The following is a 24,874-nucleotide window of genomic DNA, read 5'->3' on the forward strand; positions in this document are numbered from 1 at the left end:
CTAAACTGGGAGGAGAGGTAGGTACGCTGGAGGGTAGGGATAGGATACAGAGGGACCTAGACAAATTAGAGGATTGGGCCAAAAGAAATCTGATGAGGTTCAACAAGGACAAGTGCAGAGTCCTGCACTTAGGATGGAAGAATACCATGCACCGCTACAGATTAGGGACCGAATGGCTCGGCAGCAGTTCTGTAGAAAAGGACCTAGGGGTTACAGTGGATGAGAAGCTGGATATGAATCAACAGTGTGTCCTTGTTGCCAAGAAGACCAATGGCATTTTGGGATGTATAAGTAGGGGCATTGCCAGCAGATCGAGGGACATGATCGTTCCCCTCTATTCGACATTGGTGAGGCCTCATCTGGAGTACTGTGTCCAGTTTTGGGCCCAGCACTACAAGAAAGGATGTGGAAAAATTGGAAAATGTCCAGCGGAGGGCAACAAAAATGATTAGGGGACTGGAACACATGACTTATGAGGAGAGGCTGAGGGAACTGGGATTGTTTAGTCTGCAGAAGAGAAGAATGAGGGGGGATTTGATAGCTGCTTTCAATTACCTGAAAGGGGGTTCCAAAGAGGATGGATCTAGACTGTTCTCAGTGGTAGCAGATGACAGAAGGAGGAGTAATGGTCTCAAGTTGCAGTGGGGGAGATTTAGGTTGGATATTAGGAAAAACTTTTTCACTAGGAGGGTGGTGAAGCTCTGGAATGCGTTACCTAGGGAGGTGGTGGAATCTCCTTCCTTAGAGGTTTTTAAGGTCAGGCTTGACAAAGCCCTGGTTGGGATGATTTAGTTGGGGATTGGTCCTGCTTTGAGCAAGGGGTTGGACTAGATGACCTCCTGAGGTCCCTTCCAACCCTGATATTCTATGATTCTATGAACAGGATGGGTGTCTATTAAAAGCAGATGCGCATGCTCAGTGACCCGAACCAGAACTCACAACCCTTTGGGGTCTGATCCTTATGGTTTGGGCCCATCTCTGTCATTGCCATTCCTCGGAGATGCAACTGTTACTAGTTTTGTTTGTCTGGGGTGGGCTCTGACCACCAGCTCTCTTAACAATTGGGTCTTTTTTATCCCCCGGCTTGGACTCTGGCAGAAAATCCCGTGTCCCTCTAGCTCCCCCAGCCCCCTCACTGCACACTGAACGCCAGCCCCTGTCACAGGGATTTGAGAGCTGTCTGTGACATCAGAGCGAGCCACAGGAGTGAGGGTTTCTATGATCTCTAGGCCTGTGGGTGTCCCTCTCCGGATGTGATTAGAAATGGAGCCCCCACGTGCCCCTCCGGTCCGGTTGCTTCCTCCGGAACTGCCTGGCTTTTTTAAATCAGTGTCTGCCGGCCGGGTTTGGGTTACAAAACCCGGGTCTCTGATTTCATGAGCTGCAGTTGGACAGAACTTGGGTTTAACTGCTTCAGTGCCTGGCTTGTGTGGGGGGAGAGTTACGAGGGATTCGTGCAAAAATAACGTACCTCTGATACTGCACCGTGCACAGCCATATCCCGGGCACGACTGCCCCTCCAGGGCTGTGTGTTGCAATGCCCCATCCGCCAAAGCCCCTGCATCCACAGCTTCCCCTCCAGTGCCGCAGCATGCCCGTCTAGGGGGAAAACGTGCTCCTCCATAGCTTCCCCTTGCGCCGCTTGCACCCCATCAAAGTGCCGCTCTTCCAATGGACCACTGGCTATTTAGCAGCAATGGGCTTAAAGTTACGTCAGCCGCTGCCTGTCTGCATTCACCCGGGTGTCTGCACGCGTGCTGGAAAGAGAGGGGCTATAGGAACCATTCTACTGCCAACCTCCTCCCTCATGCACCAGGTTTCGAAGCCTGTCTTCATCTGAGAATGAGGATGATGGACAGGCGGATAATGGGGAAAGAGGGAGAAAGCTTCTCCAGAAGTTCTGATGAATGCTTCAAAGTCTGGATACTTCTCCAAACTCTCCAGGCTTGTGTTTGCAAAATCAAGGTGGAGACTGGGTAGGCCAGATTCTGCACCAGTTTTGGTTCCTATCAGGTGACACTCTCCTGCCTCCCAGTATTTCAGTGGCACGAGCTTGGAGACAGGTAGAGAGCAAACACAGCAGTCTCCCAAAGGGGGTTCAGTCAGAGTCTGGGGCCACGCTTCAGTGCGCCCGGTGGTTTCAATCCACATGCAGGCCCCACCCTGGATTATCCAACTCCAACCAACCATCAGCATGGCTGTAATGATTGTTTACCAGGAGCCTTGCAGAGTCAGTTTCCCGCCAAGGAGGCTTATCTGATCAAATGCAAGAGCGCCAGCAGCAGCAAGCCCAGCTGGCGGGAGCAAGCCGCCTTTTCTCCCTGCCGGACGGCTGATCGTGGCATTGCTCTCCCTGGGTGTCTATCTGCAAGGAGGGACCGTGGGAGGGGAGTACAGCCAGCACAAGGTGTTCTTCCTTTCTGCTGGCCAATCGGAAAAATGAGGTCTCAGATCACCTGCGCTAAGATGTGTTTTATATGTGATGTTTCATTTGCTGGGTGAATACCGGGGATCCAACAGGGGAAATGCTATAGGGGGATGTTGGGTGGGGCAGGGTAATTCCTACGAATGCCAATGCCAGTCTGAGAGTTCTCTTCCCCCGGCACGTGGTCAGGTTTGTAGATGCAGCACCCTTGGCTGGCGTTCCTTCTGCCCATGCCAATGCATCTTATGCTTGTAGGTGTAACCCATGCCTACGTGGTGTGATGCTCTTGTCTCCCTCTTGTGGTGGCTGGGCAGGCAGACGCTCAAACTAAGATCCGGCGGTCCCTCATCTGATCCCCGCAGCCAACAAACCACCAGCAGGGATTGTGTTACATAGAACTGCAGCTCCCTGAACAAGAGTGAACAATAGGCCAGGACCCGTGAGCCAGAGGCTTGGAATTGGAGTCTGTATCCAGGTCCCAGTTTGTCCCATGTTTGAGTTTTGGTAATAGAGAGAGGGGCTAGTTATTTAGTTAGGATCTGAACCCCCTGCCCCCAAAGTGGGGTGTCTTGTATTGGCAGGGCGTGGAGGCTCTGTTTAGTTCCATCCTTAGACTCTCTGGGGAAGGGATTTTCTTTTGCTCTGTGTCTGTGCAGCATCTCGCACGATGGGGCCCTGGTCTCGGCTGACACGTACCAGTCTCATTGTTGAACCCCAAACTGGTTTTGATGGTCTTGTTCTGACTCTGACTGAACCTCCTGCAGTAAGGGAACACACTTATCAGCCCCGTGAGTTTCCCGGGCAAAGAAGAGGTTTGCAAAAACACTTGGGAGTCCCAACTGCTAGTTTGACTGGGATCGCACAGTGCACCAATCGCAGAGTCGTGAATAGAGCCAGGGAGTCCTGTTCCAAGGCTCCTGCCACTGACCGGACTCTGCTGTCAACTGAACTGAGTCCACCAGTCGTGCAAGCCCTGTAGAGCCAGAATCACGTGTTGGTTTTCCAAGGATCTCCAGCCGCCTGGAGCAACTGCTCCGCAGCAGCACCGGGCTTTTAGCCCGGTTTAAAGTGTAGATCTGAACAGGGAACAAAGTCGAGGTGCAGGGATCCTACCCTGGGCTCTTCTGGAGCCTGTTTCATCCCAAAGACTTAGCTTCCAAAGAAGCTCACCTTGGAGGTATAGTGCTGTAGAAGTAACAATTTCCCGTCCCTTCAGACATTCCGCTCAGTGCGCCACCCACGAGGACTGGAAAGTGGGGCCTGTTTGGAATAGCCTCCTTGTTTATCCCCCTGTCTCTTTCCTTTCTCCCCCTCCCTTCTGGGGGGCTCTCCTAGGGAGCACGGGATAGGGACTTACTCAGAGTTGGAAGGCGGTTTGCTAAGGCCTTTTAGTTTGAACGCTTGGTCACACCTGCTGCTCTGGAATCCAAGCCAGAAGGAGGTGGAGATGCTGCGTAGGTTTGTGTTATTGTTTGTTTCTTCTCTCACTGGGCTGATTTCCTCACCCAGCCCCAGCTAGCTCCACCCTAGCCCCGCTACGGAGGAGGCAGCAAAGCCGAGAGCTTTGAAGCCAGCGTAACTGGGTTATGTAATGCCCCCGCCCCGGGGCCCTTGGAAACCTGGCTGGCATCTAGCCCGCAGCAGTTCGGGGTGCCCACCCCGTGCTGGCTGTGTGAATCAGGACTGTTTAGTTTGGGGCAGCCAGGATTTTAGGAACCACGGCGCAGGGGTGCCGAGCTGATGCCAATCCAGGGGTATGTGTGCCCGTCCCTTAGCTACGTTTGAGGGGTAGCGATAGTGTGGTGCAACCCAGCTAGGTCATAAGTCTAACCTCCACCTACCATCCTAGGGAAGTAAAGCGGGGGGGACCCCATGGCATATAAACAGGGCGCGTGACAGGAGCCGGGGAATGGATACTCTGGAGCCGGAGGGGAAGGATCTAAACCAAGTGGTTCCCTGTGCCCCTGGGAGGAGCCATGGGGGCCCATCAAATGCTCTGTCCTCAGTTACCCTCAGCAGAGCTAAGGGCTCAGGCCCACCAGTGCTTGCCGCAGCAGCATGCAAACATCCCCCCAGAAGCTGGGGGGTGGGGGGCCCAACCCCCCTGCCCCAGCCTGGGAAAGCGTAACTGACATCAAGTGAAACTGACACCTCTGGCTGGGCAGCCCCAGCAGGGCCAGGAGGAAGGCCAGCGGACAAGCAGTGTCGCTGGGGAACGGGAACCAGGGTCCTTTGAACCAAACGCTTCAGTCTGACTCGCCCAGGAGGTTGTTCGGACCAGTGTGGTCTGGGGTCTGAGGGGGGGATGAGACAAGACTCCTGGGAAGGGCCAGGTGTTCGTGGTTGGAGCAGGGGACTCGGAGACAGGATTTCTGGCTCTGAGACGGGGGCGTGATCTCGTTGCTAAAGCACAGGAGTGGGAACCAGGGCTCCTGAGTTTCTTTTCTCCAGCTGACTGGGGGCGAGTGCCGAATTTCTCCCTCTGTGAAGTGGGGCGGACGGGACTCCTCTGCCCAGGGAGGGAGGAGAGTCACCCAGCGTTCGTGACCGGTGGGAAGTCTGCGCGGAAGGCACTTTGCGGGCATCCAGATCAAACGCTCCTTGCTGGAGTTCCATGTTGACAGCTTCTGTCTAATTAATTGACAGGAGCCTTTTGTTAGCTGATCACAACGGTGGGGGTGAGAGGTCCTGACTCGCAGAAGCCATCAATCCATTTGGCCTCCCACTGCGGCCTCCCCAACTCACGAGGAGCTTTTATCTGAGGCAGTGAGGGGGCTGAGAACCGGGGGCCGAGACCAAACAAATTGCTCATTTACAGGGTCGTGGCTAAACCCCATTGTTCTGCCTTGTGGTGGGGAGAAGTCATACAGGAAGCCCATAGGAAGCTGTTGAAAGCCTTCCCACGATAAATGGATGTTACTTTAGTCCATGGCATTTCCTGTGGAAAGTGACACTTCCTAACCATGTCCGGCGTCCAGACCGTGTGGGGAGCGAGTCCGTGACCCGGAGGGTATTAATGCCGGCCGCACTACCCTTCCAGAAGTTGGCGGGGAGCGGGGGGGAGTTCCAGTGACAGGAAATCCTGAACTGTCCACAGAGCAGAGGGGGTTTAAACTTAGCTTGAATACAGTCGGCTGGGTGCTGAGCCTCAATAGCCAACTGTGTCGGCGTCTCTCCCCGTCCGTCTGATTTCTAGAGATCAGCAGGGTTTGTAACAAACATGGTAGGGCGCACGGCTCTGCGGTACACCTCACAATCCTCCTGCAACTTTGAACCTGCTTTTCATCCGCGCCAATTACTTCCAGATAAAAATAAACCTGGCACCTCGCCTGCATGCTCCATTGCACTGATTCCCATCGGACCCTTCCTCTCTGCCTGGCACAAGACCCACACACAACCAACCATTTCTCAGATCTCTGCTTTGACCCTGGCAAATGCTAGCAAAAGGATTTTTGGGTTTTTTGGGTGTTTGTAAATTCCTTTTTCGTAATCTCTCCCTCGGGGTTTCTGCAAGGCTTTAGACAGCTGCTGCCTGATTTACAAACACTCAGCAATGGTTGGGTATATGGGCAACCTTTGAAATGGATAAAGGGAACCTGCCTACACTTGGGCAGACTCCGACCAAAGGGGGCTTCAGGAGGCAATAGAGAAGTCTGGGGATTTGCAAGCGGCTGTGTTTAAAAACAAGACTCCAGGCGCTTTTACCTGTTGAGACCTGAGCTCAGGGCCCTGTGTTTTCCTTGCAGTGACTGATGCGTAATAATCCCCTGTGGGTCTCTTCTGTGTATTTACAGTAGCATCTAGGGGGCCTAGTTGATTGGAGCTGGAGTGGCAGGTGCTGCACCCACACGTGCTAACAGAATCCCAGCCCAGGAATTTACGATCTAACAAGACCAGCCGGGAAGGCGTGTTGCTCCCATTTTACAAGTGGGAAACTGAGGCCCAGAGGCACACAATGGCTGGATTCTCTACAGAGCTCAGCAAGCCCTTTGGAAAACCTGTCCTTCTTTAGGTGTCTAAATGACAGCTGAGCTCTGCTGCAAATCTGGCTCCATAGGCTTGAGAACTAGGGGCCAGGCCCCCCTTCCTCTCTCTTGCCCTTGGACAGAATGCCCTGCAGAAGGGCCAAGTGTCTGCTAGCTCTCCAGTCACAGCTCTGTGCCCTGGGGAAATGCCTGCAGAGCAGGGGGCAGGTGGGGGCCGGGCCCTGTTTATCTGAACGCTCACAGCTGGGGTGGAGCAGCCTTTGGAGAAACGCTGCTGAGCATCTCTCCGAATGGCATCCATCGTCTCTGCCCCCGTCTCTGACCACCACCCTTGCCCAGCCTCACCGGCGCTTCCTTTCCACCCCCCTGCAGTCTGCACGGGCACCGACATGAAGCTCCTGCGTCCCTCCAGCCCAGAAAACCACTACGCCACCCTCAGCCGCCTCTACCAGGACTGCCAGGTGGTGCAGGGCAACCTGGAGATCACCTACCTGGGGCCAGATGCCGATATGTCCTTCCTCAAGGTGAGCGGGGAAGCGGGGAGAACCTGAGCTCAGCATCCTCCCTTCACCCATCCTGCAGTGGGACACTCGCTAACATAGTGACCCTTGCTGTCAGGCCACGGCAGTGCATGGCCTTTGCCTCTCCCGCCCCCCAGCTGATCATCTCTTTGGCCTTGCAATGGCCCGTTTCTGTCCATGTCTCACCCCTCTCAGGCTACCCCCCAGCCCATCCTCAGGGCTCATTCCTTAGCCCCACGCTGGGCTGACCAGGCCTTGTGTTGGGGCTGGTAGGGGAGCCTGACTCCTCTCCCAAGCTGAGTTCTCGCTCTCTGTGCAGCCCTATCACAGCTGGGGTCCCTCAGGGTAACGAAGCCAGGAGATTAGGCTCAGCTGGGGGATAGCTGCTTGTCACAGGCAAGGCCAAGCCCAGCTTGCCTTAAAGGGCAGCCTGCCCGGGATGTGACTCTAAGGAGACATCAGGGTCTGTCCTGCAGGGGATAACATAGCAAACACCTTCATGTGGGCATTGACCCTTGGTCCTTCATCCCTAAATGCAACATAGAATCATGGAATATCAGGGTTGGAAGGGACCTCAGGAGGTCATCTAGTCCAACCCCCTGCTCAAAGCAGGACCAATCCCCAATTTTTGCCCCAGATCCCTAAATGGCCCCCTCAAGGATTGAACTCACAACCCTGGGTTTAGCAGGCCAATGCTCAAGCCACTGAGCTATCCCTCCCCCTCCTTTATGGCTGGAGCTAAAGGAGTAACTCCCCTAGCCAGTGGCTGTAGTAGACTCTTATCTGGACCAGCCACTAGAGTGGGCGACAGAGGCCCGCACCCGCCTGCCTGTAAGGAACCACAGGGCAACATCTTGACAAGTCTCCTCAGCCAGCGGGAGCTGTTCCAGCTCAGCTCGCGAAGCCTTTGCCTGGGGACCCAGGTTCTAATCCTGCTGCTGTCAGTTTCCCAGAGATGAGGTTACCCCTTGCCCCCTGCTTGCCAGTTTATTGAGGGTGGAGTGTGTGCTCCTGGCTGGGGGGTCTGGAGAGTGTGGAGCACCTGCCGAGGTGCTGGGCTCACTCTAGGCTCTTTCCTCCTCTGGTTAAAAGACCAGGAACTGTGATCCTCATGTTTGGAGGCATCTTTCCAGCCCAGCCCAGTCGTAGGGGGCTGGGAGGCTTGTCTGCCTCAGGGGAGGGTAGCTCTCCGGCTCTCCCCACAGAAAGTCTTCTCCATCTTCCCAGTGCTTGCTGGGGTGCAGGTTTTGAAGCAGGTGCCCACTGCGTTCCCCTGGGGGCTCTGGCCCCCATGAAAGTGGCCGAGCCTGAAGCGCTCCTGGCTCTGCCAAGGTTGGCTCGTGGTCATGGGCAGAGGCATGGGTGTTGCCCTTTAGCTCAGACAGTAGCAGCTCCTACGTTTAGCTTCAGGGGTCATAGGTTCTCCTCCCACTGACGGTCCAGCCCAGGGGCTATTGCCTCAGCCTGATGGGTGCCCAGGCTTGTCTTGTCCCTGCCTCCTGCTCACCCTGCTCTCTGCCCCTCTAGGATATCAAGGAGGTCCAGGGCTACGTGCTGATTGCGCAGAACCAAGTGAGCCGCGTGCAGCTGGAGAGCCTGCGCATCATCCGGGGCACCCAGCTCTACGAGGAGAAATACGCGCTGGCCGTTCTCGCCAACTCCGACCCCACTGGGACGGTGGGGCTGCAGGAGCTGGGCATGAGGCATCTGACAGGTGGGGAGGCTGGCCCCTGAGCCAGTCGGGGGGCCTGGGCTCAACCCAGGGAGCACTCAGAATTAGGGGGGATGTACCAGGACCTCTTTAGAAGAGCTGATTGTCACTGGACCACTGTGCCAGAGCAAAGCAACGGCCTGTCTAGTGCAATATCTTCACCTTGTTGGACCAGTGATCCCCATTGCCTGGTATCCATGCCTCCATGCTGTGCCCGATCAGACCCCTGGTCCATGTGGTCTGGCATCCCCCCACTGCATCGGATCAGACCCAGGGTCCACATGGTCTGGTATCCCCCCACTGCACTGGATCAGACCCAGGGTCTGTGTGGTTTGGTATCCCTCCAGTGCACCGGATCAGACCCACAGTCCGTGTGGTCTGGTATCCCCCTCACTGCACCGGATCAGACTAGTGCCTGGTAATCCTGACCTCCCTGCCCAACCAGTTACACATCCCCCTTTCTCTGAGCGTGGCCAGTACCAGATACACAAGGCTCCTAGCAATGCAGCAGCCCAGCACTGGTGTTGTTGGGGGGAGATTCTTCCTGGACCCCCTGAGAGCCGACTGGTGCCCTGGAGCATGAGGATCCACAGCCCGGGCCGTGCATGCTGCTGCAGATGCAGCTGTCAAGGTCAAAGGCCTTTCCGAGCATCCCTCAGTGCTTTGCCTGGCTAACATCGTTTCAAATGAGCTCGAGGCCCCCTCGACGGGGGGCTGGATTCCCCAGCCGCCAGGAGACTGTCACGTGGCTGGGTCATGTGGGAGCACCAGGGATGGCCGGGCTGGGTCATCTACTGGCCCGTGTCGCCCAGTCTCCCGCAGTGGCCATGCAGCTGTTACTGATGCTCTGCCTACTGTCCTGTTCTCCCCCGGCTCCAGAGATCCTGAAGGGCGGGGTGCACATCGAGGGCAACCCCCAGCTGTGTTTCCAGGAGACCATCCTGTGGGGCGACATCTTCCACAAAAACAACGACCTGGCCCAGCACCAGCAGATCAACAGCAGCAGGGAGAGGACGTGTACGTGCCCGGGTGGGGTCCCTCCACGGGCGCCCCGGATCCCGGGGAGGGGGGTGGGACAGTCCTGTCCCTGGGACCCGCTCTTCGCACCCAGCGGCAAGCCCCTCAGCATGCCCTAAGGCAGAGCCTGGGGCCAGGGGTGGGGCCTGGCACAATGGGCGGAGCCTCTACACCCATCAGGAACCAAGCCCCCCCCCCCCCCCCCCCCGCCGAGCCTGGCGCACCCCAACAGGCTGGTTTATGACTCCTCCAGGCTTCACGCTCAGCCTCCCCGGTCTGCCCCACAGTCCTTCGCTCCAGGCTGAACTGTGCTTCGGGAGCCCCAGGCGTCCAAGGGGGATGGGGGGTGTTGGTGCCTCAAGCCAGCGGCTAGTCGTGGAGTGGGGCAGGTGGGGAGTAGCAGCTGCTGCAGGACCCTCCACCCCAGCAGGCTGCTGGAGGAGCCTGGGGAGGGGGTTTCCATGCCTGGGGGAGCGGGGCGAGGCAGAAGCATGGTGCATCTTTCTCCCGGGGCCTGTGCAAAGGCAGAGTCTCGGGCATCCCCTAACGCCCTCGGTCTTCTCTCCATCCCGTCCAGGTGCTGAATGCAGAAGCTTCTGTTCCCAAGGGCACTGCTGGGGGGAAGGGCCGCAGTACTGCCAGACACGTGAGCACCGGGCACGGGGGAGAGGCGGTGCTGGACTCGGGTCTCTGCCTGTCTGGCCAGCACTGGCCGGGCAGCCCATGACCTGCAGAGGCACATGGGGCTAGCTCGCCCTCCATGCAAATAGGGGACGGACCCTGCAAAGCCTGGCTGGGTGGGAGCACCATGCCAAAGGTCCCGGCTGGGTCGCCGGGAGGTGAAGCGAGCGTGTTGGCGCCCAGGAGAATGGCGTGGCTTTCTAACCGCCCCACGAGCGAGGGATGGGGCAGGTGCCGGGGGAGGATGGGCAGCGGTGTGGACAGGCGGTCGGTGGAGATGCATGATGGGGAAATGCAGGCTGCCGCTGGGGGGTGGGGAAAGGAGGCACAGACATTGGAAGGGCGGGACCGGGGAGAAAGGGATCCATTGAACAGGGTGGATTTCAGGATGCACAGAGCCCCTGCCCTGGGTGCTGCTGAGACTGGGAACCCCCTGTGTGGTGTGGTGGGGGCAGTTGTTTGCTGTGCCCATCTGGGTTCCCAGCTCCCAGCAGAGCTCCCCAGATGCCAAGAGCCCATTGCGCAGCCAAACATCCAGATCCTCATGGTTCCTCCCCCCTTCACTCTCTGCCCCAGTGACCAAAAGCATCTGCGACGGGTGCCCCAGGTGCAAGGGCACGAAGCCCACGGACTGCTGCCACGAGCAATGCGCAGCGGGCTGCACTGGGCCCAAGCACTCGGACTGCCTGGTGAGTGCCAGCCCCCGCCCCGGTGCCATCCGTGGGTGTGTGCATGGCGAGGGGGTCAGCACAGCGGAGAGTGTGGGCCAGGGGGTTGGGGTGGGGGTTAGCGTGGTGGGCGCGGGAGGGTGGGCAGGTGGGGGCAGGCGCAGTGGGGATGGCTGGAGCGGTGGATTGTTGCAGAGAGGCTCGCGCAGGGGATGGAATGGGGAGGTTGGTTGGAGTTGGCAGAGGGGGGGTTACGGACTGGTGCGGGGGCGGTGTCCCAGCTGCTCACCCTCTGGGCTGCCCACAGGCCTGTCTGCACGTCAACCGCAGCGGGATCTGCGAGCTGCACTGCCCGCCCCACTTCATCTACAACTCGGACATCTACCAGTCGGTGCCCAACCGGGACGGGCGCTACACCTTCGGAGCCAGCTGTGTCAGCCAGTGCCCCTGTAAGCGTCCCTTCCTCCGGGGGGATCCCGTGGGGTCTGTGGGGTGCCCCACTTCCTGCCAGCTGCGTATGCTGGGCTTTGGCCACGCACCCCAGCCCGGTGGAGAGATCCCCAGGGCAACCCCCGCAGGGCTCCGTTTGCACAGTGCCCCCTGCTGGCAGGGCAGGACAGTCTGAGGGGCTTCTATTGACGTTTGCCTGGCACTTCACAAAGTCGGGGCTCGCTCCTGGAGCTCCAAGCCCCATAGCTCTGCCCTGCTCCAAAAACCCCACGACACACACGGCAATTACAGTTAACCGGCCAGCCACATTGCAAACGAAGGCCTTCATGCTGGAATGCAACAGTCGAGGGGTTAACGGGGAGGGAGATGAAGCCAGGGGGCTTTGCCCTTAGCTGCGGGAGGTGGGGGTGTGGCCATTTCCTTCCCCCCACCCAGGATCAGAGTCTGGGATCCAAGCTTTGTGACCAAACTGAAGTCCCCAGCGCGGGACTCGCCGCGGCTCGGACCCGGACTCTGTGTGAGCTGGGCAGACTCGTGTATCTTCTTCAAATACCGATCTGGTCCCCGCCACTGTAGCCTCCGGGTGCCTCCCGCTCCTTGGTGGCATTTCTCCTCACAGCCCCCCCGGCGAGTAGGGACCGAACCCCAGAGGGGTGAAGAGATTTGCCCAAGGTCCAACAGGCAGTTGGTGGCAGAGCAGGCAAGTCTCCTGAGTCACAAGCTAATGCCCTAACCATGGGACCATCTTTCCTCTCCATGTCTCCCCCTCCCACAGACAATTACCTGGCCACGGAGGTGGGCTCCTGCACGCTGGTGTGTCCCCAGGACAGCCAGGAGGTGAGCACGGACAGCGTGCAGAAGTGCGAGAAGTGCAGCAAGCCCTGCCCGGAAGGTAACGTTCCCCCATCCCCTGTGCCCCGCCCTGGGGAGCCCCTCTCCTGGAGGGACGAGGGGTGGCACATCCTAGCAGCTCAGGAGCGTGGGATTCTCTGGATTTGAGGAGAGGGAGACGCATGCACTGTCTGGGCGGCTGGAAGGGGGTCTCCCTACTGAGGCTCGATGGGTGGAATGGAAGCACATGGGTGGTCAGCGCAGGGTTATTCCACACTGGGGTTCCCTCCCAGCCCCCTCAGCCACCTGCCCCGCTCTCTCCTAGGCTGCTACGGGCTGGGCGTGGATTTCTTGAAGGGCGTCCGAGCCGTCAACGCCTCTAACATTCAGCACTTTGCCCACTGCACCAAGATCTTTGGCAGCCTGGCCTTCCTGCCCGAGACCTTCGCGGGGTGAGTAGCGGTGCCAGGTGCCCCCATCTCCACTGCCCGTTGTCCAGCCCTGGCAAGCTCCGCACAGCTCCTGCTGGCTCACCCCAGAGGAGCTACTGGCCCTGTGGGTAGGGGGACCCCAGCTCTGGACTCAGATGTCCTGGAGTGAAGGAGGTGCATGTGTGGCATGTCGGAGCACTGTGTGGGGGCACCTGGAGCTGGCTAACTCCAGCTCAGCTATCTGGCCACAAGGGGAGCCTCTGCTCCAAAGCACAAGCCCTTAATGCATGAGCCAAAGGGGAATCGCCATTAGCAGTGTAGGGCCTATGCCACAGAGTTGAATGGTTTGGATTCTATCCAGGAGGGGACAGCAGTGCACACGCCAGCCGGTCCATTACAGTCCTGTCTAGATCAGGCCCCTTTTAGAAACTGAAACCTCCCTCGTGCCTTAGTCTTGCAGGCCCGAGGCAAGCGTGCGCGTGAGTGGGTCACAGGGTGTGAAGCGGCTGTGAGCGGGGGCTCCTCCCGGGGCATCCGTTTACTCTTCCAAAATCTGTAGCTGGGCCTCGCAGAGACTGTAGCACAAAGGCCCCATCAGGCCGGGCAGCTCTTATGGTTGCACGGCCGCAGGGCAGCCATCGCCTCTGTGTCCGTGGTCCCAAGGGCTTACGCCGCTAAGGATCCCCCTCCCCCACCGTGTTCCTTCTCAAACAGGGATCCCGCCACCAACACTGCACCCTTGAAGCCGGAGCAGCTCAAGAGCTTCGGGAGCCTGGAGGAGCTGACAGGTGGGTGAGGGACTGCTTAGCGCCCGTGCCTGCTCACCCACGTCTCCTGCCGGTGCCCACCGAGAGTGGGTTGGAGCCTCCATCTGTGATGTGCAAACGACTCCTGTTTCCATTTCACTCACTTGCAAAGTCGCTGGACGGGGCTCAGCCGCGAAGCCACCCCAGGGGCCTCCTAGCAGCGGGGCTTTGGCTAAAGGTCCCACGCTCCTGCCCTGGAAATTTAAGCCATCTTGTTTAGTGTGCGGGGAGTGGGGGGGACACGCCCATCAGAGGCGGGCCTGGGCGCTGGACCTGGCAGTCACCCAGGACTTTGGGAGACAGACCCACCACCAGCTGGTGGGAGGCCGCTGCTCGCACGAAGAAGGATGTGCCTTTGTCCTCCATTTCGCAGGCTTCTTGTACATCGAGTCCTGGCCAGAGACCTTCCCAGACCTGAGCATCTTCCAGAACCTCCGGATCATCCGAGGACGAGTGCTTCACAAGTGAGCATGCGCAGGCAGGGACGCGGGGTGGGGAGGAACAGACCCTAGGACGGGATCTGGAGAACGGACGGTTTGTGGTTCAGAGGCAGCACGTGGGAGGGTGTGACCCAGTTCCAGAGCCCCCCTCAGTGTGGGGCTGGCAGGGACCCTCTGACTTCTGCTTCATTGTCCTGCCCCTCCTGGCTCACCCCGTGCCTGTCGACGTCTCTCTGCAGCGGTGCCTACTCCCTGATACTGCAGAACCTGTCCATCGTCTCGCTGGGCCTGCGCTCCCTGCAGGAGATCAGCAGCGGGATGGTGCTGGTCCACCAGAACCCCAACCTCTGCTTCCTCCAGAAGGTGCCCTGGGAAGCCATCTTCAGGAACCAGCGCCAGACGCTGTTCCAGACTGACAACAAGCCTGTGGAGCAGTGTGGTAAGGGGGTGGGGCCCTCTGCCAGGGCTCTGTCCGGCTCTCTGCCCCGCCCAGGGAATCCTCCTTGGCCCAATTCACCTGGGCTTTGAGTGGCACTGCCATGTTAGATGGGTGCCAATGGGTGCTCTCTGCTGGCTGGTCACAACTCCAGTGCCACGGTGGTACCATGTCTCCCTGGCTGTCACTCTGATACCAAATGCCCCGCTGGCATCCACGGCCGGCCTGCGCCCGGTGGAGTCTGCGTTCGCCCTGGGAAAGGCCCGCTCGGTCTGGCTGCCCCAGGGGACGGAGGGGGCAGGCTGGGTTCCAAGGGCTAACTGTGGCGTCCTCCCCCCAGAGAACGAGGGGCTGGTGTGTTTCCACCTCTGTGCCAAGGGGCAGTGCTGGGGGCCGGGCCCCACGCAGTGCGTGGCCTGCGAGCGCTTCCTGCGCGGGCAGGAGTGCGTGGAGTCCTGCAACCTTCTGGATGGGTAAGCGGGGGTCTGAGCGGCTGGGCTCGCTGCGTGTCTGTGCCCAGCAAGCCTCCTGGGGGGATGAGGGAGAAGGGGGAGGCTCTGGCACCATGGCTGGATGCAATGGGGGCAGAGGATGCCATCAAGCCCTGGGCCATCCGCCCAGCTGTGGCCAGGCCTCTTCTCCTTTGGCACAGATAGGGCAGCCCTGCCTGGGTTTGGGGCGTCTCCAAGGACCCTGAGGATGGAATACCCGGGGAGTTTCCTCCCCTGCATTTCCCCTAGGGAGGATCTTGCCGATCAGGGTGCAGCGGGGCGGGAGATGGGGTGCTGGAGCTGCTGCTCAGCAGCCCGTGCCCGGTGGGAGCAGGGGGCAGACTAGGAGCCATCCCCAACCTGCTCCCCCGCCCCATCACACCCTCCCGCTCTGGGGTGGGGACGGGGCCTGGGTCGTGCAGGGTCCTGAGTGGCAGCCAGGTCCTTTACCAGTGCAGGGAAGAACCTGCTGGCCTCTGGCCCGACCCCAGCCCTGCACCCAGCTGCGGCGCTGGGGGGGCTGCTGGGAAGGAAGCAGGCAGCTCTCGTGTGGCTGGGAGAAGCCAGCCTGCGGGACAGCGGGCAGAGCCTCCCACATGAGGCACCCCGTTCCAGCCCTGAGTCTGGGGTCTGAAGCTGGACCCCTGGTCGCAGAGGTGGCTGTGTCAGCCCCGGGGGGGGGGGGGGGGGAAGCGGGGGGGAAGGGGCGCTTCTCTGCTCTCGCACTGCTGCCTGTTCCTCAGGTGGGCTGGGGTGGGGGCTGGGTCCTGCCTCATCAGCGAGCGCTGCGGGGTGAGGGTGACATGTGCCTTTGTGCAGCGATGGGCTCAGGCTCTTCCTCCCGGCAGGGCCGTCCGGGAACATGTCAACGGGACCCGCTGCCTCTCCTGCCACCCCGAGTGCCTGCCCCAGAACGGCACGGAGACCTGCAACGGATCGGTGAGGAGCTGCCCGGGGTGCCGGGGCGGGGCGATCGCATAAAAGCCCCTTTAGGACAGGGGGAGGGGATCTGCATTCCCAATCAGTTTCTACGATCGCTCAAGGCTTTGGGCTGACCCCGGATTCCTGGGTTCTTCATCCACCCCAGCTCCCAAATGCACACGGTGCTCACTCTGCATCCTTCCTGGCAGGAGGCGGACAAGTGCGCGGCCTGCGCCCATTACAGAGATGCCCAGGACTGTGTGGAGAGGTGCCCGAGTGGGGTGAAGGCTGATTCCTCCTTTGTGCCCATCTGGAAGTATCCGGATGAACATGGCATCTGCCAATTGTGCCCCACCAACTGCAGCCACTCGTGAGTACGGGCGCTGGCTGGCATGGAGCACTGCTCTTTGCTTGCAGCATTCAGCGCATCCCAAGGGCCAAGACCGGCCTAGGAGGAGACAGCAAAGTGGGGCGAAGCAGGTGGGGATGGGCAGAGGTTTGCAGGTGCGGGGTGGGAGGGAAACTGGCATGGGGGCCCATGAGACGCAGCACGGCAGGATGCCCCAGTGCTTGGCCATGGGAGGATTTTCTACATCGCTTCTGCCTCCCGTCGAGTAACAAAGCAACGTCTCTGGGTCCTTCCCCAGGTGCATGATCCGGGATGAAGACGGCTGCCCCGTGGATCAGAAGCCAAGGTACTGCACCCCCATCTGCCCAGCCCCCTTTGTGCCAACTTCCCAGGCAGGCCTCACCCTGGGCAGTAGCCAGGGTCCACCTCTCCCTGGCACCATCTGCCTTCTGCTCAGCATCCCCCTACCCCATGCACACCGGTAGCCCCCTTGCACTCTGCCAGGCACCACCCTCTGGCCAGGGAGCACCACAGAAATCCCTTCTGCAGCTGATTGGCAAGGGACGGGGCTTGCTCTGTCCCCGCCCGCAGCCTTCCCAGCCCCAGGGGCTGTTACTAGGCAGACCATTAACCACCCGCCACCAAGGAGCCACAAACCACTGCTTCCAAATCGGCCACCCGTGGGGGCTAGTTTATGGAGAAGGCCCTGGATTTACCCACCCCCCACCAAACGTCCCTGTCCCCCGTACCCCTGTAGAGAGCCAATCCCGCAGGTTAGACTGGCCCCCACAGTGGAAACACCCCATCCAGCAGCCTCCCCCTTCTTCCAGCCAGGTGACGTCCATCATAGCCGGCGTGGTTGGCGCCCTCCTGGCCCTGGTCTTGGTCCTGATCATCGTCGTGTGCATCAAGCGGAGGAAGCAGCAGGAGCGGAAGCTCGCCATGCGGCGCCTCTTGCAGGAGACTGAGGTATGGCAGGTACCACAAGCCCTGGCGCCCGCCCCGCCCCGCGCGCTCAGGCAGGCTTCTCGCGGCGGTGCCCGGTAATGCGGCAAGGCCTCCCGGGGCACCTGAGCGCTAGAGGATCCCAGCTGAGCCAAGGGAGGCCCTGGGCAGAAGTGACTGATGGGGGGCAGAGGAGGCGGGGGGCAGGGTGAGAGCCAGGCCTGAGTGCCCGGGGTTACTGCAGGGGGACGGAGGATGTTGACCCCCTGGATGCCCCTCGTGACCGGTGCCCAGGTTGGGCCCAAGCGTGTGCTGTCCCCATTCCCCACAGCCACTCCTCCTGCCATCCTCCAGTGGGGACAGCCCAGACGCTCCCCCCAGCCCACAGGCTCCGTGGGGCAGGGGAGACGGCTGCCCCACGGGGAGCTCAGGGGCAGGGCCTGAAGGTGCCACACAGAGGGGTCAATTATAGGTTCTGAGTCTCCGTGTCGCCTGGGGGCCGCAGCAGGGAGCCCGTGGGCCTGGGGCTCCCCAGCTCGCTGACACAGGACCCTCCTCCCCGCCCCTCACAGCTGGTGGAGCCGCTGACACCCAGCGGGGCCCTCCCCAATCAAGCCCAGATGCGGATCCTGAAGGAGACCGAGCTGAAGAAAGTGAAAGTGTTGGGCTCCGGGGCCTTTGGCACCGTGTATAAGGTGAGGCGGGAACGGGCGGAGCAAGGGGGGCAGTGGGTAACCAGGGCCAGGCTGCTGCCCCGCAGAAGCGGGATGGGGAGCCGGGGCGGGGGTTGGCAGCATGGCTGGGGGTGGGGCAGCACTCAGAGGCTCTAAAGGACACAGCTGGACGGCGTCTCCCCTTCTGTGCACTGCCCATTCGAGCCCTGAGGTGCGGCCCCGTCGAGCGCCATCACCATCCCTCCCTCCCCTCAGGGCATCTGGATCCCCGACGGCGAGAGCGTGAAGATCCCCGTGGCCATTAAAGTCTTGAGAGAGAACACGTCGCCCAAGGCCAACAAGGAGATCCTGGACGTGAGTAGGAAATGGGCGCTATGGCTCGCACACCCGCCCTGGGGGCACGCACGCCAGCACTGCGCGGGTGCAGGAGGGCGCTGACCCGGCCTGCCAGGCTCAGCTGCGTCCTGGCCACCAGACGTGACTTCGCTTAGAGTTACTGAGCCGCCGGGTCCCTCCTAGTCTGTGACACACGTTGGGTTTGCTCCTGTTGCCGGCACCCAGTGCCAGAGGCGAGCAACAACGGGGGGAGGGGGGAAGGAGGGTTCGCTACCCGGTGTGCTTCACCCAATAATCACAACGGGGTGGAGAAGCAGAAAAGTTTATTTGAAGCTTCAAAGAAGGTCCAGGGAGATTAGAATCTCAAATCCTGTACACAGAGCAGGAAGTTACACAGGCTTTTATACATCCTTTCTTCAGCATACTCATCCAATAGCAAGCTGCCCCAAGTATCCATCTAGCCAGCCAATCCAGTTCCCAGCTAGTGCCCTTGTTCTCTGCACCATCTGTTTAACCATACATAAAGCTGCTTTATTCAGCATTGTTCTTCCATATCTGCCCTGTTTGGCCTTGTTTAGTTTCAGGCAGTCTGACTCTGCAACATATTGTTGCAGATCCTCAGCATAACCGCTGCGAGTGCCTCCGGGGCGGGGAAGGGCCAAGGACACCTGGGCCTAGTGCGAGGGGGCTTCATCGACACTCGTGGTCTTCCATCCCCTCGAGTTACCTAGTGGCCATGCCCAGTGTCCCCAACACTCCCATCAGTGGCTGCGGGTAGCGGGTACAAGCTCTCCGGCTCAGGGCACTTTCCCCACGAAGCTACCAACGTGGGTGCCTACGCGTATTAGCCTGCCTCCATGCGCCACTCCCGCCCCCAGACTGGGCCTGGGCCTCCCAGCACAGCCATTTGCTGGAGAGGGACAGGCTGTCGTGTGACCAATGTTTGCAGAATTACTGCTTGTGGCAGGGGGAGCAATGGACTCATCTCATCCGCCGTTTTTTCCTTGCCGCTCTGCTCTTTGATCTCCTCGCTGCAAGGCCCCAGACTTGGCTGGACCATGCTGTGGAAATCGAAGAGCAGCTGGGCAGGGCCACGAGTCTCTGCCCCGTGGACCCACACATGACCTTTCCGTGGTGCAGGGGAGTGGGAAGCCAGCTCTAGGGGCCGGGCTCCTGGCAGGAGTCTCCCCAAGTCGAGTCCTGCCGGGGTTGATTTTGCTCCAAGACAGTTTCTCTCCTCCCCAGGAGGCCTACGTGATGGCAGGTGTGGGCAGCCCCTACGTCTCCCGCCTCCTGGGCATCTGCCTCACCTCCACGGTGCAGCTGGTCACCCAGCTCATGCCCTATGGCTGCCTGCTGGACTACGTGCGGGAGAACAAGGACCGCATCGGCTCCCAGGACCTGCTCAACTGGTGTGTGCAGATCGCAAAGGTAGGAGGAGCCCCAGGGGTGGGCGAGGGGGCTCAGGTGCAGCTCTCCTGCCAGAGAGGCCAGGGGGACGACCGGCATCAGGAGCCTTCTTGCCACTCACAGGTTCACGTTCCAGCAGGGCCGACTCAGCCGTTCCACCGGAGAGGGTTCCCAGGCTGTTTGGGCCCTGAGGTCCCCTCTGCTCTACATGGGTGTTAAAGACCCCATGGCCAGGCTTGTAAGCATGGAGCCGGGAAGGGGGTTGTCTCAGGATCCTGAGGCCAAAAATCTTTCCTTGAAATTTCACTCTGTGCTGGTCGTTCATGCTGCCCTCCACTCCCCAGAGGTGGCTGCATTATCCCTGTACGTGCATAGTTCGTCAAGCCCGTTTGGTTCTTTCAGACTGAAAGGTGCTGCTCACCGTAGGAAGTGATCAATATCAAAGCACAGCTGCTGTTTCCTATCCCGACCGGGATACACGGCCACAGCAGCTGCTTCTGCCAGCCCTAGGTACATAGGGGGCAGGCTGCTTCCAGCACAAGCGGAGGATGGCCAGCCATAAATTAAGGGGGAGTATTAATTAGCAATTAGAGCAGGAGGGTAGGCATTAGGACCCCTGGGTTCTGTACGCGGCTATGCCACTGACTCACTGGATGACCTTAAGCAAGTCTCTTTCCTGCTCTGTGCCTCAGCTTCCCCATCTAGAAAATGGGGCTAATGTCTGTAAAGTGCTTTCACACCTTCTGACATGCAGAGCACTACTAACCAGGGTGGGGCTCAAGCCAGCTGGGTCCCTGAGAAGTCCACCATGGGGCTGAGAGGCTTACGGGTCTCCATGCTGGTTCCTCCCTCCCCCCTCAGGGGATGAGCTACCTGGAGGACGTACGGCTGGTGCACCGGGACCTGGCTGCTCGCAACGTGCTGGTGAAAAGCCCCAATCATGTGAAAATCACTGACTTTGGCCTGGCCCGGCTGCTGGACATCGATGAAACAGAGTACCACGCGGACGGGGGAAAGGTGAGCCAGGTGGGGGGTACCAGGGAACTGAACTGGGAGAAGCCAGCAGCACTGGGGAGGGGCCCAGACTCCAACCCTTTACTCACAGAGACACCCAGTGCCACACCCCCACAGCCATGGCTCACTGGTATCACGTGGAAACCATGAGCTGCCAGCGCTGGCTGGGCACATGGGGAACAGGTTGTGAGAGTCTCCTGCATTATCCCCATCCCATCCCATCCCACCCCCCAGCAGGGGGCAGCTAACCAAACCAGGGCCATTTCAGGGCCCCCCCGGGGCGCACAGATTTGGGAGGGGCCGTCACTGTAATGTGTCCCACACTGGAACGCCTGCGGCCTCGTTGCTATTCGGTGTCATCAGAAGCAGTGAGCGAGCCGTGTGTGTGCCGTGCGCTGGACGAGGGGGGTGCTGACTCCACGCACCGTTCTAGCTCATTACTGCCAGGCCTCCCAATTGCAGAAACTGACGCACCCACAAGCCCCTGTAGGTCCAGTCTTGTCCGTGTGGACAGGCCAGGTCAGGGGTACACCTTGCAGTCAAGACCCTGTGGACATAAACCTAAATGATGTATCTGAGGCCGTTTCCCCCGCAAGCCTTCTCGGAGAGCGCGGTGCTGGAACTAGCCCGGTACACGGCTGATCTACGTTCAGTGGCCGTACACGGACCTAGCAGTTCTCTGCTACCTGCCTCCTGGCGTCGGGTCCTGTTGGATGTGATGCTGTTGAGTGCTGTCAAGGCCTGTGATGGATGGCCGAGCTCTTGGCTGAGCGTGGTCAATTCTCAACCTCCAATTCTCAGCACAAAATCTAAATCCAAAATATTTTGGCCCAACCCCGAAATGCTTCCACTCCAAAACGCGGCCGTGGGGCCTCACAGCAGCTGTACTTTGGGTCCCTATGGCATCCATTCTCCAGGATGCACCAGGCCCCTCCCATGATGCACCATGTTCCCTCACCCAGAGGGGAGACTGGTGCATCATGGGTAATGTAGTCTGACTAGGGAGCCTGGCCAATATCGGCAGGCAGCTCTTAGTGCCCGTCCTGTCTCTCCCTGCTCCTGAACACATGACAAGGCAAGGGTGAAATGAACAGGCTCAGTCTGCTCTGTGCTTTTCCGGCCCCAGGTTCCCATCAAGTGGATGGCTCTGGAGTCCATCCTGCGCAGGAGATTCACGCACCAGAGCGACGTCTGGAGCTATGGTATGTTGCATTGTCTCCAGGATCCCTAGCTGCAAGGGGTGTGGGGTAAAAGTCCCATTGCTCCTGGCCCTGATGAGTCTGTCTTTCTAGGAGTGACCGTCTGGGAGCTGATGACTTTTGGTGCCAAGCCGTACGATGGGATCCCGGCCCGAGAGATCCCCGACCTCCTGGAGAAGGGAGAGCGGCTGCCCCAGCCTCCCATCTGCACCATCGACGTCTACATGATCATGGTGAAATGTACGGAGGGCCCTAACCGTCACGGGCGTCCACTAGCCTCTCCCCCACCATTCTCCACTCCTGGGTTGTACGGGTGGGAGGCACGTTTGGTCTTGGAGCCTCAGAAGAAAAGACTCTGGGGTTCAGAGGATGGGGTCCCTCCTGCTACTACGTGACTGAGGCTTGAGGGTGAATTTATTGGGTAAAGACCCTGGGGCCCAACCTCTGGGGTGGGTAATAGCCAGCTCTGTTCAACCAGTCCTAGAGGACAGGACAGGCCTGTGGCATGGGCGGGTGAGCTGGGATACCTTCTGGGCACAGGGACTGGGGCTTTGCCTACTCCTAATTGGGACAGAGGGTAAATAGGCGAAATGCCCCCCCCCCACCCGCTACAAAGTCCTTCAGGCCCGCCTTGGTGGTGCAGCCTCCTGGGGCCGAGGCGACGCTCAGATATCTGTTCTGAGGGGAGGGTCACAAGGGCTGGGAGGTGTCTCTTCACCAGGCCCCTAGCACTAGTCCTTGCTCCTGTATCAGTGAGCAGAGCTTCACACGGGGTGCACGTGCCCTGGGCTCACTGGCGCCTTGCTCTCTGCCCAAAGGTTGGATGATCGACTCGGAGTGTCGCCCCAGGTTCCGGGAGCTGGTCACAGAGTTCTCCCGTATGGCGAGGGACCCACAGCGCTTTGTGGTCATCCAGGTATGTGGAAGCGGCTTAGGTCACTACACTGCTCCTGGCAGGGAGCAGGGGGTGTCTGTCTCTCAGTGAGATGCCCGGGTAGCTGCCAAATCCCTCCCCACTGCTTGGCTCCCAAAAGCTCAGTCTTTGGCCTGCTGTGGGGGCACCACTAGGGGACTCACACCCCAACCTAACCAGTAAGTGAGCTGGTTTCACCTGCCCCATTCAGCTCCTCAGCAAGTCTAGGGTTTGGGGTTCTTCTCTACCAGTTGGGAAGCTAAAGTGTGGTGTAGGGCAAGGAACTACAAGCCAGGAGTCCTGGGTTCTATCCCTGACTCTGATTCACTGTGCGGCCTCTGGCGAGTCACTTCTCTGTGGCTCACATTCCCCTTCTGTAGGAAAGGGATAATGCTGACCTACTCCCAGGGGCGTGGGGAGGATGAATGTCCATCCCGTGCGTGGGAATCATGTGATGGAACATGCCGGAGAAGCACAAAGAATAGTTCCAACCTTTAATCAAGGGACATCCTTTTGGGGCCATTAACCACTGAGATCCAGTCTCCGTGGATCTGGAGCAGACTGCATCACCCGTACACAGAGGCTGCAATAAGGACTAGCAGCTAAAGGGTTAATTTCCCAACAGTATCGTCCTGCCCGCCCACTTCCCCTGGAGTTGTGATCCCAGCCTGGGGAGTCCTTGGTGCTTTGTAGAGCATGAGAACGAGGGTGAAATGCCCTCAACTCCCTGTCTCTGCCCCCCACAGAATGACGACATGATGGTGCCGGGCAGTCCCATAGACAGCACCTTCTACCGCGCCCTGCTGGAAGAGGACGACATGCAGGACTTGGTGGATGCTGAGGAGTACCTGGTCCCTCACCAGGGTTTCTTCAATGCAGAGCCCTCTGCCAGCTACCGCAGCCGGATCCCTTCCACCAGGGTAAGCGCGGCGCGCGCTGCGTCGGAGCCTTCACTTATCCATACCGCGGCTTTCCAAACCAGGCTGCCAAGCCAGCCACCGGGCTTCAGCCAAGCCACCCTGAGCTGCGTGCGGGTGAGAATTCACACGGTGAGAGCAGGTCGGGACTGGGTGGGAGAAATAATGGCAGGTGCTGCGGAGGAGGAGGGCGCGGGTGACCCAGGAACTGTCTTCCCTCGAGGCTGGCTCTGACCCCATCTGGCCCTGTAGGTAATAAGCTGCTATGTTGCCTTCATTCGCCTGCGGTGTAAAAGCAGCTCCTCCCCCCTGTGGCTTGTTGGGTGCCTGCATCCCAGCTTCAGGGACAGAGCCAGCTCAGGAAGAGGGTCCCCATGGACAGCGAAGTCAAGGGCCTCAGCAATCATCCCTCCCGCTCTGGTCTCCTCCCACTCCCTAGAGCACGACAGAGAGCCAGGTGGATGCAGAGGAGACAGAGGACTCGGCCCACTATCCGTACCTGGGCAAGGCTCTCCTGGAGCAGTCGAAGGGCCCCACTCCCGACATGTTTGACAGGGACTACGTGGCAAGCAAAGCCCTTCAGAGCCCGCCTGTGCGGGAGGCCAGCACCCTCCAGCGCTACAGCGAGGACCCCACCAGCGTCTCAAGTGACAAGAACGAGGGGCCGGAATCGGAGAGCTACATTAGTCCGTCATCCTGCAGCACAGCTCCAGGTATGGAGGTCGGGCACACCCCTCCACGGGGGAAACTGCCCTTTTCTGGCCAGGGACGAAGCTGAGCATGAGCAGGGGAGGTGTTCTTGGGGCAAATGCACAGAACTGGGGACTCAGGTGATGGGGATTTATACCCAGCTCTGACACCAACTCACTGGGTGACCTCAGGTAAGTCTCCTGCCCCTCTCTGCCTCAGTTTCCCCCTCTGAAATGAGGGTAGCTGGCTCTCAGGAGCTTTTGAGACCTAATTCATGAATACTTGGAAAGCACCATCTCCAGTATTTACACGGCTGTCTCTCACTGTGATGGACTTATCCTCACAACCCCCTGGGAGGCAGAGAGGGGGAACTGAGGCACAGAGAAGCTAAGTGACTTGCCCAAGGTCACAGGGCAAGAGGGGAGGTGTGATGGAGCAGGAAATTGACCCTCTGTCTCCTACCTCTAAGGCCAGTCCTCTAACCACTAGCTCTGCTGTTCTTCGGGAGCCTCAGCAAAGGGCATAGCATTATACAGAAACACTCCAGCCTCAAGCAATTGCTGATCATGGCTCAAGGAAGGAGTATGAGAAAGCAGGATACAGGGTGGCTGT

General features: G+C 59.4%; 1 protein-coding gene across 1 annotated transcript in view; it reads left to right on the forward strand.

The window, feature by feature from the left end:
* ERBB2 (erb-b2 receptor tyrosine kinase 2) overlaps positions 1 to 24,874 on the forward strand; it is a 41,242-nt gene that overhangs the window by 13,374 nt on the left and 2,994 nt on the right. Inside the window, exons 2-26 of the mRNA XM_037886810.2 lie at positions 6,784 to 6,935; positions 8,460 to 8,646; positions 9,523 to 9,660; positions 10,238 to 10,306; positions 10,918 to 11,030; positions 11,317 to 11,458; positions 12,235 to 12,351; positions 12,616 to 12,742; positions 13,436 to 13,509; positions 13,901 to 13,991; positions 14,207 to 14,406; positions 14,744 to 14,876; positions 15,743 to 15,833; positions 16,025 to 16,185; positions 16,463 to 16,510; positions 16,995 to 17,133; positions 17,682 to 17,804; positions 18,039 to 18,137; positions 19,365 to 19,550; positions 20,391 to 20,546; positions 21,670 to 21,745; positions 21,836 to 21,982; positions 22,561 to 22,658; positions 23,402 to 23,575; positions 24,012 to 24,285. Coding sequence (XP_037742738.1) covers positions 6,784 to 6,935; positions 8,460 to 8,646; positions 9,523 to 9,660; positions 10,238 to 10,306; positions 10,918 to 11,030; positions 11,317 to 11,458; positions 12,235 to 12,351; positions 12,616 to 12,742; positions 13,436 to 13,509; positions 13,901 to 13,991; positions 14,207 to 14,406; positions 14,744 to 14,876; positions 15,743 to 15,833; positions 16,025 to 16,185; positions 16,463 to 16,510; positions 16,995 to 17,133; positions 17,682 to 17,804; positions 18,039 to 18,137; positions 19,365 to 19,550; positions 20,391 to 20,546; positions 21,670 to 21,745; positions 21,836 to 21,982; positions 22,561 to 22,658; positions 23,402 to 23,575; positions 24,012 to 24,285 — 3,315 coding nt within the window. The remainder of the gene's footprint in view (positions 1 to 6,783; positions 6,936 to 8,459; positions 8,647 to 9,522; positions 9,661 to 10,237; positions 10,307 to 10,917; positions 11,031 to 11,316; positions 11,459 to 12,234; positions 12,352 to 12,615; positions 12,743 to 13,435; positions 13,510 to 13,900; positions 13,992 to 14,206; positions 14,407 to 14,743; positions 14,877 to 15,742; positions 15,834 to 16,024; positions 16,186 to 16,462; positions 16,511 to 16,994; positions 17,134 to 17,681; positions 17,805 to 18,038; positions 18,138 to 19,364; positions 19,551 to 20,390; positions 20,547 to 21,669; positions 21,746 to 21,835; positions 21,983 to 22,560; positions 22,659 to 23,401; positions 23,576 to 24,011; positions 24,286 to 24,874) is intronic.

The sequence above is a fragment of the Chelonia mydas genome, chromosome 27, assembly GCF_015237465.2.
Source record: "Chelonia mydas isolate rCheMyd1 chromosome 27, rCheMyd1.pri.v2, whole genome shotgun sequence".
Lineage (NCBI taxonomy): Eukaryota > Metazoa > Chordata > Testudines > Cheloniidae > Chelonia > Chelonia mydas.